At 48.3% G+C, this 18,779-nt stretch overlaps 1 protein-coding gene across 1 annotated transcript; it reads left to right on the top strand.

Moving 5' to 3' along the window:
- Positions 1–8,664: 8,664 nt before the first annotated feature.
- LOC308217386 (lymphocyte antigen 6E-like) lies at positions 8,665–12,202 on the top strand (the record flags this gene model as incomplete). Its single annotated transcript, XM_080610438.1, has 3 exons — positions 8,665–8,716; positions 10,944–11,063; positions 12,045–12,202. 3 exons carry the CDS (start codon positions 8,665–8,667, stop codon positions 12,200–12,202), a joined length of 330 nt encoding a protein of 109 aa, XP_080466564.1.
- Between the last annotated feature and the right edge of the window lie 6,577 nt (positions 12,203–18,779).

The following is an 18,779-nucleotide window of genomic DNA, read 5'->3' as shown; positions in this document are numbered from 1 at the left end:
CCCTTCCCCATCACACTGTGCTCCAGGCCCTGCACTGCCTGTAGTAAATTGGGATGTAGCACATGGCAGCAGGCCAAGGAAAAAAGGCAGCTATAAAGAAATGAAGTTACCAAACATCATTGAAATGAGTGAGTGGAACCTGAGAAGAGGAAGAAGGAGCCATCAAACATAACATTAACGTTTCTTTTCCTGGTGCAGAGTTCCAGATGCTGCCGACTCAGTATGCTGTCATCAGCGTGAAACCCCCAAGAGTGGGAAGGGAGAGCATAACACCAAGGAAAGGGGTAGAAACCACCGAGTGTGTGTAATAGTAATATTCATAATTATATATATTATATATATGCATAGAAATATATATATATTCTATGTATAGGATTATTCTTTGGTTTCTTATAGTGGTTAAATCTTGACCAACAATGCTTCCTGGATCAGACTGTTAAGAATACAATGATGCTAATAATATGTATGCTCACATACATGGGGTGCTTTCTCTTTACCCATAATGAACTTTTGAGGTTGTATCAGTAGCATTGCACCTTTATCTCAGTCTTCCTCTGGGTCTCTTGATCTCCCCTGATCTGTCTGGTACCACACCAAATTAGAGTTGGAATAACAGAGCTGGTAGAACAGCACTAAGTCATGGGATAGAAATAGGCATGAATGCAGGGGGAAGAAGTCCCCCCCCAGTGCTAACCCAAAGCTCCAGGCTTGACCCTGAATGGGCAACCAGTGATGGGGGTTCAGGTTATAGAATCCAGGAATGCTTTGGGTTGGAAAAGACCTTAAGATCATCCAGTTCCAACCCCTGCCATGGGCAGGGACACCTCACATTGGACCCTGTCACCCAAGGCTTTGTCCAGCCTTGCCTTGAACAGTGATGGAGCATTTACCACTTCTTTGGCCAACCTGTTCCTGTGCCTATCTAACCTGAGCTTCCCCTGTTCTCAAAGAGTGGCTTCTCCTTGCTGGACCCAGCATGTGTATCCCCTGTACTCTAGCACCAATGCATAGTGTGCAAGTCTGACTCCTCATCCCCCTTATCTGGCCCTGCTTCCTCCTGAGCTGGTCACCACATCCTACCCACCTTTCATCTCCTGCCCTCTTTCAAAGAGGAGCCGCTGCTGTCTTGCTCTGCAAGTCCATGTCAACCCCCTGGTCTGGCTTGTGCAACACGAGTTGACCTGTATCAGCCTTTGCATTGACCACCCTCCCAGCTAGGACACTACAGAGGGTTGGGACCTGCTTCCCCTGAGGACTATTTGGGCAGAGAAAACAGGAATGAGGGCTGTCCTGATGGCATGTCTGGCTGCTGTCTTCTGCATGGGTGTAGTGAGTTGCTCTGAGTATGGCAAGCCTTGGGATGGGGTGGAAAAGAACGGGTGTTTTGGTCTTAAAGACCAACTCCAGTGGTCTTTAAGAAGCCAGAAGATAGAGATAGATAAGATTTCCCTTCTGCTGTCTGTATGGTCAGCTTTGCTCCTCTTTTGTGCTGCCAAAGCACTTGTGCTGCAGGCACCCTGCCCACAGAGCAAGCCAGAATCTGTCACCTTCCCCTGTTCTCATGATGTGCCATCAGAAAGGGCCCTTTGGGTTTACTCTGCAAACCCACCCACATCTTGAGATCCGCAGATGATGCCACGTTCTTTGGATGGGTGTGAAATTCAGCTTTGAGCTAAAAGTTGAGTGCAGCCTTCAGTGCTTTTATGGCTCTGTGACCAGTTGCTAAGTGCTGTAAGGGGGTAGTTGAACATCAATGTCTGCATGAAGTTTCTGCTTCCCACCCAGCTGGAAGGAGGGGTTTTCTATAGGGAAGTGTGTGCTCAGCAACTCTGGGTGTGGGATCATAGAAGGGTAGAATTATCTCAGCCAAATCCTCTATGTCTTATTCTGTGGCCTGCATGAGGATGGGAACAAGTCCAGCTGGGAAGGGGATTCTTGCTTTGAGCTCATGAAAATCACTTATGTTCCTCCTCTGTAGCCAACTTACTGTTGTGCTACACCTGCACCAACCAGACTAGCAATGAGCAGTGCCTGATGACTTCCCCATGTGTCAAGAATGAGACAGCCTGTGAGACTGTAGTGAGGAAGATAGGTGCTGGTGAGTCCCACTGCCATAAACTGCATGGGTTAATGAACCTTCTCCTTCCATGGGACTTTGGGAGAACTTGAATAGTGTTAGGTTACAGGTTAAGCCAGATTATTTCTTTGATTGAACATTGGGTAAGGTAAGGGGTAGTTAAATGAACACCATAACCCATATAGAAGGACATGTAGACAGAGGAGGCCATGAGGATGATCAGTGGCTGGAGCACCTCCCGTATGGAGACAGGCTGAGAACATTGGGGCTGTTCAGCCTGGAGAAGAGAAGCTGTGTGGAGACCTCAGAGCAGCTTCCAGTGTCTGAAGGGGGCTACAAGGATGCTGGGGAGGGACTCTTCATCAGGGACTGCAGTGATAGGACAGGGGGTGATGGGTTCAAACTGAAACAGGGGAAGTTCAGGTTGGAGATAAGGCAGAAGCTCTTCCCTGTGAGGGTGCTGAGGCGCTGGCCCAGGGTGCCCAGAGAAGCTGTGGCTGCCCCATCCCTGGCAGTGTTCAAGGTCAGGTTGGTTGGGCTTGGGTGCCATGGTCTAGTGTGAGGCATCCTTGCCCATGGCAGGGGGTTGGATCTGGATGATCTTAAGGTTCTTTCCAACCCAAACCATTCTATGATCTTGTGTGCTGTTTACAGAGTAGAGTCAGGATTTGCTCCTGGGAGGACTCATGGGTTGGTTTTATGGGACTCTTGATGCAGGCGCTCACCAGCAGAAGCGGATCCACAAAACCTGCACTTCAGCTTGCAGTGAGTCTCAAAACACTTTTGAATGCTGCAATCAGGACAACTGCAATCACAATGAGGCATCTGGGATGGGACCTCCTGCAATAGTGCTGGGGGCTGCAGTTCTGATCAGTGTTACCAAGGCCCTTCTCTGGGCTGGACTATTGATGAGGTCCCTATTGAAGCTGCTTGACCCATCTTGGTCCTCCAGCACCTGCAGTCATTTTGCCCATCTGCCCCAGTGAATGTCTTCTGAGCATCTGATGTTCAGGCATGGAAAGAGCAGTGTGAAGCTAGCTTGACTTAATAGAGAAGAGATCCCTCTTTCATAGCTTCTTACAGCTTTATAGTTATTCTTTTATAGTTTCTCATGCAACAGGGCTCTGCAGCCGCCATTAATAACATAAAATAAGAACTTTCCAAGATGTTTATTATTTATTCTTTTTTATTCAGTTATTTATAACAGCAGTGCTGGGGTTTTGCAAGCAACATGGTCAGGTTTATGCAAATACACAGAGATGGAGGTGAGGAGGAGGAGGAGGATGCAATCCTGATCAGCACAGCCTCGGATCAGAATGTGTCTCTTATTGTTTCATCCAGGCAGATATTTCTGAAGGCTTATAGGAAAACGTCTGGAAGAACAACGAATCTGCACCTCCAATGGTATTGTTCTGGTATCCTGTCTAGACTCTGGTCTTGACAAGGTCTGGAACAGCGTTGGGAAGGCATAAAGCAAATGAAATGCCCTGTGTTGGTTTCTAGTCCTGGGGTCAGTAGGTGCCCATGTGTGTAACTGAGCTCTCTCCTAAAATAAGGTGGCTGAATCCAAAATACCCATTGGAAAGCAGATCTGGAATTGTCAGGGATGGTCCTAGTTGGTCAGGCCAAAACCATGCTAACAGTTAAATAGTGTGGACAACCGTGGGACAGCCCTTGAAAGTCCATGGGCTCTCCATGTATTACTCGTATAGACTTAGCTGCCTCTATTACAGCTATATTGCAGTGTGGTTCCACCCCCAGGGCAGCTGGAAGGGTGATGACCTCCTCTGGAGCTTGGTATACGTGGACATCACTGCTGGATACCCCTATTAATATCCCCACGTACAGATATGATCCTGTATTAACAACCAAGACCAAGCTGGGATTTGGGCAGTAGAGGAGTCCCAGAGACGCCATAAAACCAGGTAATAGAATCATAGAATAGTTTGGGTTGGAAAGGACCTTAAGATCATCCAGTTCCAACCCCCCTGCCATGGGCAGGGACACCTCACACTAAACCATGGCACCCAAGGCCTCATCCAACCTGGCCTTGAACACCGCCAGGGATGGAGCATTCACAACCTCCCTGGACAACCCATTCCAGTGCCTCACCACCCTCTCAGTAAAGAATTTCTTCCTTAGATCCAATCTAAACTTCCCCTGTTTAAGTTTGAACCCGTTACCCCTTGTCCTGTCACTACAGTCCCTGATGAAGAGTCCATCCCCAGCATCCTATAGGCCCTCTTCAGATACTGGATACTGGTAATTAGATTTAGGATACCCCTGGGGCATCATTTCCCTGCCTTGCTTGAAAGAGAGGAAGCCAAGGGGCAGGTTCTCATCAGGATTTCAACACCTCAGTGTAACCTAGCCCCAGGCTGTCCGCACTGTGCTCTTGAACCTAAGTATTCCTGCTCCACAGCAGGACTTCCATGATGAGTTCCTGGCCACTGCATGGGAAGTTGGGCAGAAGAAACCCCAGGGTTTAAGACCATGTTACTTTGCAGTATTCCCATGGGTAGGGTTAGATTCAAGCTCCCCTTTTCCCTGGGAGTTAAGCACTGGGACATCTGTGAAGGTCTGAGATGGGGACAGATCTGAGTCAGAGGGATCATGGTGTCAACCCACCTTGTTGTCCTGCTTTTGAGGAGGTACAAACAATAGGCTTTGCTAGACCAAGAACAAGTAAATCCCCAAGGGGGGAGGAGAAAGATGGAGAGAAAAAGCCAGAAGGAAATCACTATTCAGCCACTGTCATTGGACTCAAGGATGGGAAGAGCTGGATCTTGCCTTCACCATGGGTTGTTCATCACACAGAGCTGCCTCTTCTCCTCCCAGGGCAATGCATGCTTCAAACTGTTGTCTTCCCTGCCAAAAACAAGTGCTATCATGTTAACCTGCTCCCCAACCCCATCCAAAATGAAGAATGTGGAACAAGACAGGATTTCATTCTGCAATTGCTTCAATAGGTTTTATTTAAGGCTGGAAAAGCCCTGGTGGTGCAATCATGGATGGTACTGAGGACCAATTCTGTCCTGCAACCCCCGGTGTACTAGGAGTTGGGTGGGAAATGGGAATACGTACAGTTTGGGATGATTTTGGGATAAATGGCAATATTTGGGAACCTTCTGAGATGCCACCTAAGAAGTGATGAGGCAGACATCATGCTCTGACCACAGGAAGCTGAACAGTTAAAAACATCAGGGCATATAAAAGGAAGAGGTCCCATGAGACGCGGTCGGGTGCTTCTGTCCCTCTTTGTTGCTGCAGTTCCATATGTGGTCACTTGTCCTGTAAGAAGAGCTCAGTATGAGGCTCTCAGAAGATGAGCAGATCCTTGGCTTACTCCTGTTCATTGACTTCTGATCTCTGTTCTACATCCAGGAAGACTCAATGGCCATAACACTGCAGATGGCAACCAAATAAACCTGTGTTTACTCTCCAGCTCCAACACGGTTGTGCAGCACACTACGTATGTATGTATATGCAGTATGTATGGCACGGCCAAGAGTCAAATCAGGGACCAAGCTCTCATCCTGAAGGATGTGATGCGTGTTCCTGCAAGGTTCTCCAAGGCTGAAGCTAGCCTAGGGAAATAAACAGTTCCTGGGAACATTCCTGATCTGGAATGCTGTCATCCACATTTCATTAATCATTGTTAGCATGTTACCTGGCAAGGCTTTAACATGGAGCAACCACCATTGCCCCATGCAACGTCTGGAATAAAAACAGAGGAGATAGCACAATGGAAGGACTCACGGCAGGCACTGTTGATATCCACCTCTTGGCCTCCATGCTGGACACGGTCCTGGACACAATCCTGGACATATTTAGTATACTGCTATGGATGTAGCTTCATTTCTACTCTGTAATGCTGGATATGGGACTCCTTCATTGCAGTTTTCTGCCTTGCCCTATCCAAGCACTGCTTTCCATGCTGCGGTCATGTTGCTTCCATGCGTTGGTCATCCAGGGGGACCCGACCATCCTCAGTCTCCCATCCATGCCTCTGAGGAAATGCCAGCCATGGCAGTCCTACACCTCACACATCTGCATCAGCCATACCTGAGGCCAGGATGGTAACTTCCCAACTATCTGCCTCAATGGGCCACCAGCAACCCTCAAAATGCAAAGCAGCCCATTATGCACCCTTATCTATCATCACCCTTGTCCATCAAACCACTCCTGCCAGTGGCGGACCACATCCTGTGGCCTTGCAGGTCATCCTCCTGCTGTCAGTGAGGAGATCTGGCTCCCTGGACCAGGTGACTTCTCTTCAGCTCTGTGTCAGAGAGATGTTCACACCATCAGTCCTTGGAAGTGAGGGGATAAAGTGAGTCAGGCACATTTCTTTGTTTAAATAAGTAAAACTTTAAGTCAACAATGCACCTTGTTAATCATACTGAAGAGTAACACAATTGTTCTCCCCTTCTTTTTACAAGGGCAAGTAAGGGGAATGGCTTGAACCTGCCAGAGGGGAGACTGAGATGAGCTCTTAGGCAGAAGCTCTTCCCTGTGAGGGTGCTGAGGCGCTGGCACAGGGTGCCCAGAGAAGCTGTGGCTGCCCCATCCCTGGCAGTGTTCAAGGCCAGGTTGGACACAGGGGCTTGGAGCAAGCTGCTCCAGTGGAAGGGGTCCCTGCCCATAGCAGGGGTTGGAGCTGGATGAGCTTTAAGGTCCCTTCCAACCCAAACCATTGCATGATTCTGTGATTCTTCCTCAAAAAGCAGACAAATCTGATTAAAGCCAAACTGCTTTATCAGCACAGTCTTTGTCAGGTTGCTCCTGGACTGAGCCTTGGCTTCCCAGGCTGTTTCCCAAAGTGTCACCCCTGCAGTAGGACACCACGCAGTAAACCACACCGAGCAATCCTTATTCCCTGTAATAGATCTATCTCTTCATTCCCTGCCTCGTGACATGTGGGATTGCTGACACACCTTCTCCAGCATCCCCAGTGGCATGCAGTCCCTGGGTCTGGGAGGATTTCATCTCTTGGGCAAGAGATGTGGCTTATCCTCTCCACACCCTGAAGTTGTATGTCTGTTGGAGAGGAATGGTGAGTGCTCATGGAGTTATCAGGGCTGACTTCACCGTCTGGTTGATCCTATAGGAGACCTATTCTGGTATCAGAAACCTCAAAAATAGCTGCAAACCAGCCAAAAAATTTCACCTAAATAAATCCTCCCCCCCTTCTTTTTATCTTGAAGAGGAAGATGCTTTGGGTTTCGGTGTCCTTTGAACTTCCTCTCTCTGGCTATGCCATCATTGTGATGTGTAATGATGAATCCCGTCACATGCTTTAGGTGTCTTTTATGAGCATGACCCCTGCTTCAGGGTTGCTTACTCATCTGACTGGTCTCCTGCCTAGAAACTAATGTTGGCCCCCAGTCATTTTAGCCCTTCCCTCATCCACCTAATCTCTTTCTTCCACATGTATTCTGAGCCTCTGCTTCTTCTTCTGCTTCTCCATCTTCTGAACCCCAAGCAGTGTAGCTATAGTTGAGTCTCTGTTCTCTTCCAGCAGACCAAGTCTTACAGGGTGGAGAAGGAAGGAGCAAGCAGACAGTTGATTGCCCAAGTGGCTTTATTCAAAGGAGCTGATCCTACTTCATCCTCTCTGCTCCTTGGTGGCTTGTTGAGAGGTGACTCATGGAGATGTCTGCTGATATCCAGCACCAAACCTCCTCCTAACTCTTTCCTTGGAAGCAGAAGCAGGACAGGCACTTAAACAGGGGCCCCAGAAGGGCTGAAATTACCAGCTCCATCTCCGCCTAAACTGTAAGCATGCAGAGAAATCACACAGGCTGAGAACATTATATCTGATTGGACTTGGAATTGATGCTCCATGCAGAAAGGCATTTTTATCCTTTCCTCAGATATAGCAAAGAAAAGCTGTTGCAAAGCTAGAAACCAACCTCCAGTGTTCCAACCTCTTCATCTGAACACTAAAGCCATTGCTCTCTTGCAGCAGCACCTCTCAAAACCAGGACATGGAGCATTTAGGACTTTGTAGGTAACCAGCAGCTTTTATAGGCTATCAGGAATTTCTAAGGCATTTCCTGTTTATCTTGCCAACCACGAATATACAACAAGATCTAACCTGACTGTAGATATTGGGACCTCTCCTGGTCTAACCCTGGAGAAACACTTGGCAATAATCCACACAGATGAAGCCATTAATTCGCTCGGTACCATTTTGCTTTGAGTAGCTGCCTTCACTGAACTATCTGGCCACAGATGCGATGATCAGATTGGAGCTGAACAGTACAAAAACCCCACTCAGACATCAGGAGCACTGCTAGCCTGACCATAGGTAAATTAAAGTATTAAAAGCAATAAATTGAATGAATCGCTTTAGTGCTTTCACATGCTTTCACTCCTCTTTGGACCCATCAGAGCAGCCTGAAGGCAATACCATGGTGAGAAAACAACCCACGTGCATTCCTCGCCTCTCAATAATGCGTGATCCCTGCCCACTGTTTCCAAATCATTGTCTTCATCATCACTCCATCCAAAGGCAGTGAAGATAAATATCCTGTCCTCAGGTGAGGGTGCTTTTCCTGAGCTCTGGAGACTACTCAGAGAAGATGAAGGCCTCCCTCCTTGCTGTGCTGGCTTTGATCCTATGTGCAAGTCAAGGTGAGGTATCATGGTTTGCTATTAGACAAAGAATAATTGTGTGTTTTAGAGTCAGGGAGGTTTTGTAGACAGGGAATGAAGAATGGGAGAGGGTGTCTTAGAATCATAGAATCATAGAATAGTTAGGGTTGGAAAGGACCTTGAGCTCTTAGCTCTTGCAATGGTGCAGATGAAGGACACAGCGCTCCTTTTTGGGTTTCTAATCTGTATTCTCAACCTGGATGTGTAAAAGGTTTATTTTATGCAGGGGAATTTCCCTATGGACACACGTATTACTGGAATTTTGTGAAAGCAAGGCATAAAAAAGGAGGAAGTTGCCACCATTCGGCCTTTGTTAAGAGGCTTCCCAGTGCTTTTGTCTGTTGAGATGATGCAAGACTGTGGCTGTTTCTAAATCTTGATGCAGAAGTGCTTCACCCTATGAAAGCACAAGGCATCAGCAACTCTATGCATCTTATTCCTACCACAGCCATAGGACAGGGCCAGACTTACAACATCTGCCCTTGTGCAGCTCCCTACTGATTGTCCCTGATTTCTGCCCAACTCAAAGTCCCGACTTCCTGATTTCAGAGATTTTGGGACAAAGTTGGGGAATTTGGGATAATTTGGGTTGTGGACTGAATGCGTTAAGCAGCCTTATGATAGGAGATTGGGTGGAGATGTGTATTTGCGTCTTATTTGCATTATAGATTATGCCTTTTATTTCACAAAGAGAATGCAAATGAAATCAGAGCCTTCTAAAAGTGTATGTTCTTGTAGTCTCTGTAGGAAAGGCAGTTAATAACCATGAGATTGAATGTTATCCTCATTTTGGAGAGGGTTTGCCAGCGCTTGGAGGTCTGCCACATTGTCTGGTGCAGGAAAATGATTTCTTGGAATAGTTATTTCTGCCTCATTGTGGCCTAAGAAAACCTTGCTGCTCTTTAGCTTTGCTCACTTACCAGAATAGCGATTCCCAAGTGTTAACAAGGCCCAGGGGACAGAGGGGTTGTCTTCAGCGCCAAAATGAGGATTGCCCTAATTTGTATTAGGTAACCTAGCAGTAAAAGTGAAGGGTTAGACTTCTTGTGTCTTAGAGCTGGATTTATACCCTAAAAGCCCTTCTCCTCACCTTTTTGGTCTTTTAACCCAGGTAATGAATATATGTTTGAGGGCATTGAAGTCCAACCCAAAGATGTGGGCATGGGAGACTCACTTCTTTAGGCTGTAGAGATCCCAATTAACCCTATTCAACTGCCAACTCTTACTTCCTAATTAGGCAACAGTCTTACAGTCTCTAACAGCTAGAAAGGGGACACCTAGCCTTGGGACATCTTTATAGACTCCTACAGAAGACCCTGCTCTTCCCCACTCCCTGCATCACATCAAACCAGGTGCCCTTGGCCCATTGTGTTGAAGGAGGTTATCCTGCCCCTCTGCTCTGCTCTCATGAGACCCCACTTGCAGCATTGTGTGCAGTTCTGGTGTCCTCAACATAAGAAGGACATGGAGCTGTTGGAGCAAGTCCAGAGGAGGCCATGAGGATGATCAGGGGCTGGAGCACCTCCTGTATGGAGACAGGCTGAGAAAGTTGGGGCTGTTCAGCCTGGAGAAGAGAAGCTGCGTGGAGACCTCAGAGCAGCTTCCAGTGTCTGAAGGGGGCTACAAGGATGCTGGAGAGGGGCTCTTCATCAGGGACTGCAGTGACAGGACAAGGGGTGATGGGTTCAGACTGAAACAGGGGAAGTTTAGATTGGATATAAGGAGGAAGTTCTTTACTGTAAGGGTGGTGAGGCACTGGAATGGGTTGCCCAGAGAAGTTGTGAATGCTCCATCCCTGGCAGTGTTCAAGGCCAGGTTGGACAGAGCCTTGGGTGGCATGGTTTAGTGTGAGGTGTCCCTGCCCATGGCAGGGGGTTGGAAATGAACGGTCTTAAGGTCCTTTCCAACCCAAACCATTCTATGATTCTATGATTGGGCTATTATTTTGAGTGCAGGGCAAGAACGATAGACTTGCACCATCAGTGTGTGTATGCACAGATGTGTGTGCTTGAATGCATGTGTTGGGTGTAAAATTCAAGTGTGTGGATGGAGGAGTGGGTTTGGTCTGGGCTCTTGCAGCCCCATCGCCTTCAGCAAACCTGCACCTCATGCATTTGAGAGTCAACAGAAAGAAGGAGGCAATTTTTGCTGCCAGGACTGGTTGCATTTTGTCTCCATCTTCCATATCTTGTGTCTCCTCCTGCAGCGAATGCCCTGTATTGCTACACCTGCGAGTGGGAGCAAAGCAACTGGAGCTGTCTGAAGGCTAATAAGTGCTCGGACAAGGATGAGTACTGTGTGACCAATGTTGCCTCTGTAGGAATTGGTATGTGCTGGGCATGTATTCTTTGATGGGGTCTCATGAATAGGATGTGGGGCATTGGCTGGGTTTGTGATGGTTGCCTTTTGCTGATGGATGGGGTGAGGAGTCATGGGGAAGCACATGTGGGAGCTGGAACCTTTGCTGGCCCAGCCTTACAGTGATGAAGTTTGGGCTGTTTGAAGTCCTCCTCCCAGTCACAGCTTCTCTTTAGCTTTGGTTTCACGCCTGTATGGAAAGGCAGAGGACATTGAGAGAAGAGGAAGGGCTAAGAGTGGATCCTCCAGAGGAAGAATGAATGAATTTGCATCTTGATTAGACAAGGAGATGAAAAGAAGGAGGTAGCCAGGATAAGGAGGTCCATCTAGAGAGATGTAAAGGGGAATTAAATTAGTTCCTTCAAGCAGAGAAGCCTTGAGATGTGCTTTCAGTCCAGGCATGGACATTGTCTCATGGATGTAATCATAGAATCATAGAATAGTTAGTGCTGGAAAAGACCTTAAGATCATCCAGTTCCAACCGCCCTGTCATGGGCAGGGACACCTCACACTAGACCATGCCACCCAAGGCTCTGTCCAACCTGGCCTTGAAATCACCAACCTAAAAAAGCCTTGATATGAGGATCCATGCTGTGAGGTGAAAGGTGCCCAACAGAGACACTGAATGGAGCAGGGATATTTAGTGGTGAATGCCCCATCCCTGGCAGTGTTCAAGGCCAGGGCTTGGAGTAACCTGGTCTAGTAGAAGGTGTCCCTGCCCATGGCAGGGGGTTGGAAATGGATGACCATATGATTCTATGCCTTGTGTAGCTGGTCACCAGCAATTATTGGTCTGTGGTGGGATTGGGGTGGGTCTCACTGGCCATGCTGGTCCTTGGGGCTGTGGGAGGACAGTGGGACTCATCTCCCCATCTCCCTCCTGTACAAGATTGAGGAGCACTCAACAAACTCTCATTGCTAAGGCTGCTCTCTCCTTTCTTCGGACAAGGCATTTTATCTCTATGGAAGAGGATCACCAAGAAGTGCTCCAAGACCTGCCCACGCCACAACTTCCAGCTGGGCCTGGCTACCTACACCTCCTATTGCTGCCAATCCTTCTTGTGCAACCTGAGTGCGTGCCCAGGACCCAGGCTAGCTAAGGACTGAGGTGGTTTGGAGCCCCATGCCAGTGTCCTTCTTCACCTGGTCCGTGGTGGTGGAACAAAGCGGCTCCTGAAAGCCTGAGGAGCATGGTCAGATCCCCCCCAGGAGGGTATGGACATCAAACACACTTCAGAATAGATAAAGTATCATGGTCACCACCTTCTGCCCTGTGTTGCTTCTCAACCTGTAGCTTCTCACTTGCTTCTCATGCTTTAGCTCTGTTGCCCTGGCAGCTTGATGGAGAAGTGACCATGCTATGTCCTGCAGCCTGGGGGAGAGAGATGCTGCTTCTGCTTGTCCTGCAGATCTCTACAGGGGTTTCTCCTGCAATCTTCCTTATTTTGGGTGCATTTGGGAGTCACACAGAGGGGTGGGCAAAAATAACAACCCCTCTGCACCAGCTCAGAAGGGAAATGGAAAACTCATAGGGTTGCTGCTGGAGAAGAGGAAAAGGCTGTCCTATATATAGAAACTTGAGCTTTTACATCTATATCTATACCTATATCATCTATATCTATATCATCTGTATCTATATCTATATCATCTATATCTATATATATAATCTGTATCTATACCTATATCTGTATCTATATCTATATCTATATCATCTATATCTGTATCTATATCTATCTCACCTATAATGGGTGCTAACCACAACTCTCCTCCATTGCACCCCCTCCATCCATTCCTTTTCCCAGCCCCAACTTGGGACAATGACATCCCCCTGTGCCCCACTAACAGTCAGACACATCAGCCATGTACCTCTTCCTCTTGGTGCTCATCTGCACATCTGCGCGCATCTGTGCATGTCCGTGCATGTCTGCGCACATCTGCAGTCTTTCTCCCCATCTCCACTTCCAGCAGCTGTCCTTGGTCACCCCTTGCTTGCCTGTGGCTGTTTCCAAGCCAAGTGACCTTACCCAGGGCTGGAACTTGCCCTGGACCTACCACTTGGAATCGTGTCTTCCAGACAACCCTCCATTTACCTGTTCCTCCAGCATCTCCCAAAGCAACTGCAGGGTGATGAGAAGCGTTTGCAGCATTTGGGTCGAGCTGCTGAGGAACAGTGGAGGCGTTTATAAGAGAAGAATACAGATTTCAGAGAGGCAGAATATTTCATGTCCATATTGCCAGAGGCTGTGGAGGAATCAGGGTAAAAGGAAGCTGAAAAACATGAACAGTGATGAGAGCGCAGAGAATTCTCATTGCTGGATGCTTCTCCCTCCTCCCAAGCAGCACTTTTCCCTGGAAAAAGCATGGAAAAGCTTAAACTGGGGTCATCCTGAGTTCCCAGATCTGCTTAGCCAAAGGATGACGCTCTATGCTGTGCTTCAAACCCAACCCTGGTAAACAAGGAGGGGGGACAAAAGGGGCTTTGAGCTGCGCTGAGCGTGTCTGCCTTGGGCTGGTGCCCGGGGCTGTGCTGGATGAATGCTTCCTTCTGAAGTGCTGCATAACAGGGCTCTTCAGAGATGTGTGTTCTCTCTTATTAATCGACTTCTACTCTCCTTTACCCTCCTCACAGTTACACCATGCTGCGAGGGCACATCTCCATGCCGAAGGAGCTGCAATGGGTGACGCACCTCCCTTTACCTCTTCATTAGAGCACCATCTCTTCCATACCCTATTCTTCACCCCGGAGTCATCCAAGCCCCCTCTTTTCCTTCAGCTCTCATTTGCTCCTCACGCAATATTTCCTCATATAAAGAACCAAGGGGACTTGTGTGGTTTGGTTCCTGTGTGCCAGAATTATTCAGCTCATGAAAGCACTGACGAATCCCAGTTGGATAGACTCTAATAATTAATATTTCATTGTGTTGGATTTACATGTCCTGCTGTAGCAGAGACATAATCCCCCACAGTCTGCAGGAAAACACAGTTGGGAATGGGTATATTTTTCACACTTTAAAGCAAAAGTGGCTTTATTTTAGCTTGGTTTGGTTTGCTGCAGAAAAGCATTCTTGTCGTAGCTAATGTAAGGGGAAACAAGTCATCGTGGGCATAGTTGAAGAGCAAAGGACTATTCCCCTTGCACTGCAGCTCACGGCATTGAAATCTGCCATCCTCCCCTACTCTGGTGGCAATTCCTCCTCTCCAACATGTCTGAGATGCTCAGGGAGGAAGAAGAGGTGGGTGTGATTCTTAACTACCGATTTTGACCAGAAATTAGGGCAAATTGGGGCCATGGAGAGATGGAAGCCATTGACACATGGATGAGGCTGTCCAGAAAATCACCCTGAACCCGTGCCCCTTGTTGCGTTGTTGTGCAAAGCAGAATCCACCCCTTGAATCTGAAAGCTGCTTGGAGGACCCTAAACAGAGATGGGTTGTGCACTGGGTGGAAAGGAACTAGTTGTTACCATCACCATAGACTGCACTGAGCTTCTCTGACCCTCTTCAAAGATGTGGTGGTGATGGGAGAGGTAGGAGAGAGATGAAGGAACCCTTCTGCTCTCCCCAGCACAAGTGGAACATCCCCTCAGGTGCAACATCCAAGTGGTTTGAGGCATCCCAAGCTGCAAAAGCAGAGCTGGAGATGGTCCAGGATGTGGGAGGAATATATTACAGAGACTTGGCACAGTGTTATCACAGGCATCAGGGGAGGGGATACCCAACTAGGCAGACATGGGGACAGAGAGAGGGCGGCTGTCCTCCAAAGGGGCTAACAGACCCCAGTGCAAGGCATGGAGAAAGGTCCGTGGACAGAGAAGTGCCCAAGTGTGGCACTTAGAAGGGCAGCACGAAGCAAACACAGAGTCCTTTCAGTGGTTGGAGCTGGCACAAGCAGCATTGAAATGAAGCAACAAACACAAACGTCATCATAAATGCCTGGTTGCAGATAATAACCAGCAGATTAAATACCTAAGGGCCTCGTGGGATGGTTGTCAGAGGGACTTGTGGAGTGGTTCCTTCGGGTCCAGCCTCTAAGACAGTTGGACTCACTGTGTGTGGTTGTCACCCTTCCCCTCTGCTATTGGAGCTCCAGCTTACAGCCTCACACAGCCAAACCCATGCATTAAATATAGCCCTGCACCAAGCTGTGTGTGTGGGCAAGGCTGGAGTGGTGCTGGAAGCAGCATGGAGCTATAAAGCCTTGCAAAAAGGGGAGCAGTGGTACCCCAGGCAGGGGACATCAGATGAGGGCATCCAAGCCTTTCTATGGCCAGCAGCCACCCCGTATGTCCCACTTCCACTCATGCCATTGAGATGAGCATCACACCAGGCAGGAAAACACCAAACCACCCTCCTGAAGCACTGCAGCCCCTGATGTGTTGCCTAACTCAGAGCATGGGGATGAGGTCCTCATTTGGTTTGTGGGGTGCCCAGCATCATCAGGACGCTGGTGGGACCTGATGGATCACTCAACCCAGGGAGGAGGGAGAGGGAAGAAGTGACCTGACTGTCCCCAGCAGGTACCAGGGTGTGCTGCAGGATGGACAAAGCCCTCTCTGGACTCTTAACACTGAGCATTGGGTGGAAATGCTGCAGGAAATTCAGCTTTGGGGGAAATTCCAGCTCTTTGGGGTAAAGAGTTTTCCAACCAAAGTTAAAAGCTGAGATGGCAGCATTTCCCAGGCAGTTTTTCGAGGTTAAACCACATTTTTGTGGTGCGAATCAAGAAAGTTGTTTTAATCTTGTTTTAATCTTTATTTTCCTTCCCTTTCTTGACTTTGACCTCATGAAACTCGATTTCAAGCCCTGCAAACTGAAACAGCCTTTGGGGAGTCGTGCCATGGCTTTCATTGACTTAGATAAGTGCTGGATGCCTCAGTCAGGGCCTGCCCCCCAAGTTGCACCTCTGGCGTGATCCCCCCTTAGTAGGACAGGCATCAAAGATGATGCTTGAAGGGCTCAGTGGAGACCCCCAACTCTCTTCAGAGGCCTCAAGCAAGTGAATCATAAAGACCAACCACTTACATGCCTAAATCAGTTGCTTTGAATCCCAGCCTCAGTGAGAAAGGGAAGAGAAGAGGGTGGCAAAGCTGTAAAAACCCTGCCTCCGAGAGGAATCTTGTTGGAATTTGGCACCTTTCCATGAAACTTCCATGTCTGTGCCCTGAGGAATGTTCTGAAGTGGGGGAATAGCCACTAAAGGGGAATTCTGGATGGTTTCCAGTGCAGAGAGCCAGGCTAAGCCCACGAGAGGGAGCTGGTGCCTCTGTACAGCACTGGACAGGCCACAAAGTGGTGTTTGCCTGCGGGAAGCCTATTTCCTGGAGCAATATCCAGGGGGAAACCAGCAACCATGCATGGGATGAGATGGAAGCGGCCCAGGGAAGGATGGATGTGGGTCCCTGACACCAAAGCCAGCAGGTTCTGGCTACCCTCCAGTGTCTGCTTGCTCCCACACTGATGGCGATGAGAGACATGCCTTGGTTTGACTGTGCAGGGTAATTCTGTCCATCTACACCAGCTCAAGGAGGGTTTGCATCCGAACCCCAAAGCTGGTACCAAGCTTGTGTCCATGGGATGCTTGGAAGTGGGATGCAACCCTCTGTTCCTCCTTCTCCTATGGCTGTGTGGCCTATGGGCTGGGCCTGGGCAGCATGAAAGGAACCTGATTTTCTTGGTACCTATGAGTAAAGAGGGGATCAAATCAGGTGGAGCTGTGCATTTCTGTCCCATTATGGGTCATTCTGTCCCCTCTTTCTGATTCTCCTCTTTGCAATGACTCCTTGAACATCTTCCTGCCCCTTTAATACTAAGCTATCTGTATAATACTAAGCTATCACTATCTCCCTCCATGCCTTTCATAAATGGTCACAGCCAAAACACAACAATAGCACCTGCAACCCACCATGCGTGAACACAATGGGAATTCCACCTTCTTCCTCCTCACCCCTGGGTTTTAACCCTGTCTTCAACTCACTGCCTGATGCCTCCAGCAATTGTATGGAAGTAGAGAGGGGAAGAAGCCCATGAAGGACTTTGGGAAGAAGGTGGTCTAGGCGAGACTTCAAAACAAGCTCTACCACTGCTTCCCCGTTGACCTTGGGAGAGTCATTCAGTGTCTCTGATTCATGTGCATAAGATGGAGATAACAATACAAGGCTTCTCACCCTGACCTAGAGGGCTCTTTGGATCTCAGCATCCAGCCTCTTGGTGATGCTTCACCCATGGATATCCTTACATTGGGACCACCCGTCACAGATGTCTGCATTCAGAGCTGGCCCCTGCAGCACTGCGCTCCTCTAACCAGTGTGAACACTCATCCTGTCCGTAATGCAATGCAGAAACTTGCCATGGCAAAGCTGGGGCTGCTCCCACATTGCTCACTCCTCCAGAAATGCTGTTCCTTGACTCATTGTGGTGCCAAAGAGCTTTTGTTAGGAGCTTTCTTAGGAGCTGGGCATGCAAACAGCACAGAAAGGCATCGCCCGCGAGCATCCCCATCACACAGGACCATTTCCAATGGATGGATGGAGGCACAGAGGGGAAGGTGAGGGTGTGTGCATTGCTTGGAGCATCGGTTGCTTGGTCACTGCATGAAAGGGTGTTGAGGCACTGGCACAGGATGCCCAAAGAAGTGGTGAATGCTCCATCCCTGTGCTCAAGGCCAGGTTGGACAGAGCCTTGGAGCAACCTGCTGTAATGGAAGGTGTCCCTGCCATGGCAGGGGGTTGGAACTGGATGAGCTTAAATTCCTTTTCAACCCAAACCATTCTGTGATTCTATGATTTATTGTCAGCATAATGATGATATAATAATATAATAATATAATATAATATAATATAATATAATATAATAATATAATATAATATAATATAATATAATATAATATATAATATATATTATATATAATATAATATAATATAATATAATATAATATAATATAATCTCATGATGAGCTGAGGCTCCACAGGTCCTTGATCAACTGACAGCACCAAGAAAGGAGCTCCAGGGCCAGAGCTCGGACCCTGTAATGAGCCCAATGCCAGGATAAGATGCAGAGCCCTGAGTCCTCAGGAAGCCTTGAAAGGCAGCAGGAGGGCTACATGCTGCCTGACCCTTCAGCAGGCAGCATTGGCAATAGCAAGGAGGAGAGCTGGGCCCAGCACAACCCATGCTACAGCAGACAGGAGAGCAAGGAGGAGCCTTGGGGATGAGCCTCACCTTGCAAAAGCTGGGAGACTGGCTTGTCTGCTCACCCCCAGCTCCCAGCTGGATGTCAGCAGTGCTGAGAGGCAGGGTGATGCTCTACCCACTCCAGAACACCATCCCCAGCCTGCTCTGTGTCCCTTTTCCTCATGATTAGAGTGGCACAAAGCTTTCCCTGGGAATATGGACCTTCCTGATGGGGAGGATGTGTCCAGACACAGATGCTCTCCCTATAGTTTGCTGCCTGCTGTGGTGTGAAGCGTTCAGAGGAAGCAGAGTTTGATGAGTTTTTAGGTCTGACCATATTTCATATCCCAAAATACCCACAGTCACTAAGGTTTGGTGACTGAAACCCAGCGCTTGCCATGGATGCATTCCTGCTTCCAAGGAAAACAACAGGAGCGATGTTCAGCATCTCCCAGGCAATGAAATGACCATTACTGAAATGGTCCTGCCTCCATGGCTCCTTCCTCTTACTTGG

The sequence above is a fragment of the Psittacula echo genome, assembly GCF_963264785.1.
Source record: "Psittacula echo genome assembly, chromosome: 2".
Taxonomy (NCBI): Eukaryota; Metazoa; Chordata; class Aves; order Psittaciformes; family Psittacidae; genus Psittacula; species Psittacula echo.
Note: the sequence above shows the minus strand (reverse complement) of the source record. Positions and strands in the feature narration are given on the sequence as shown.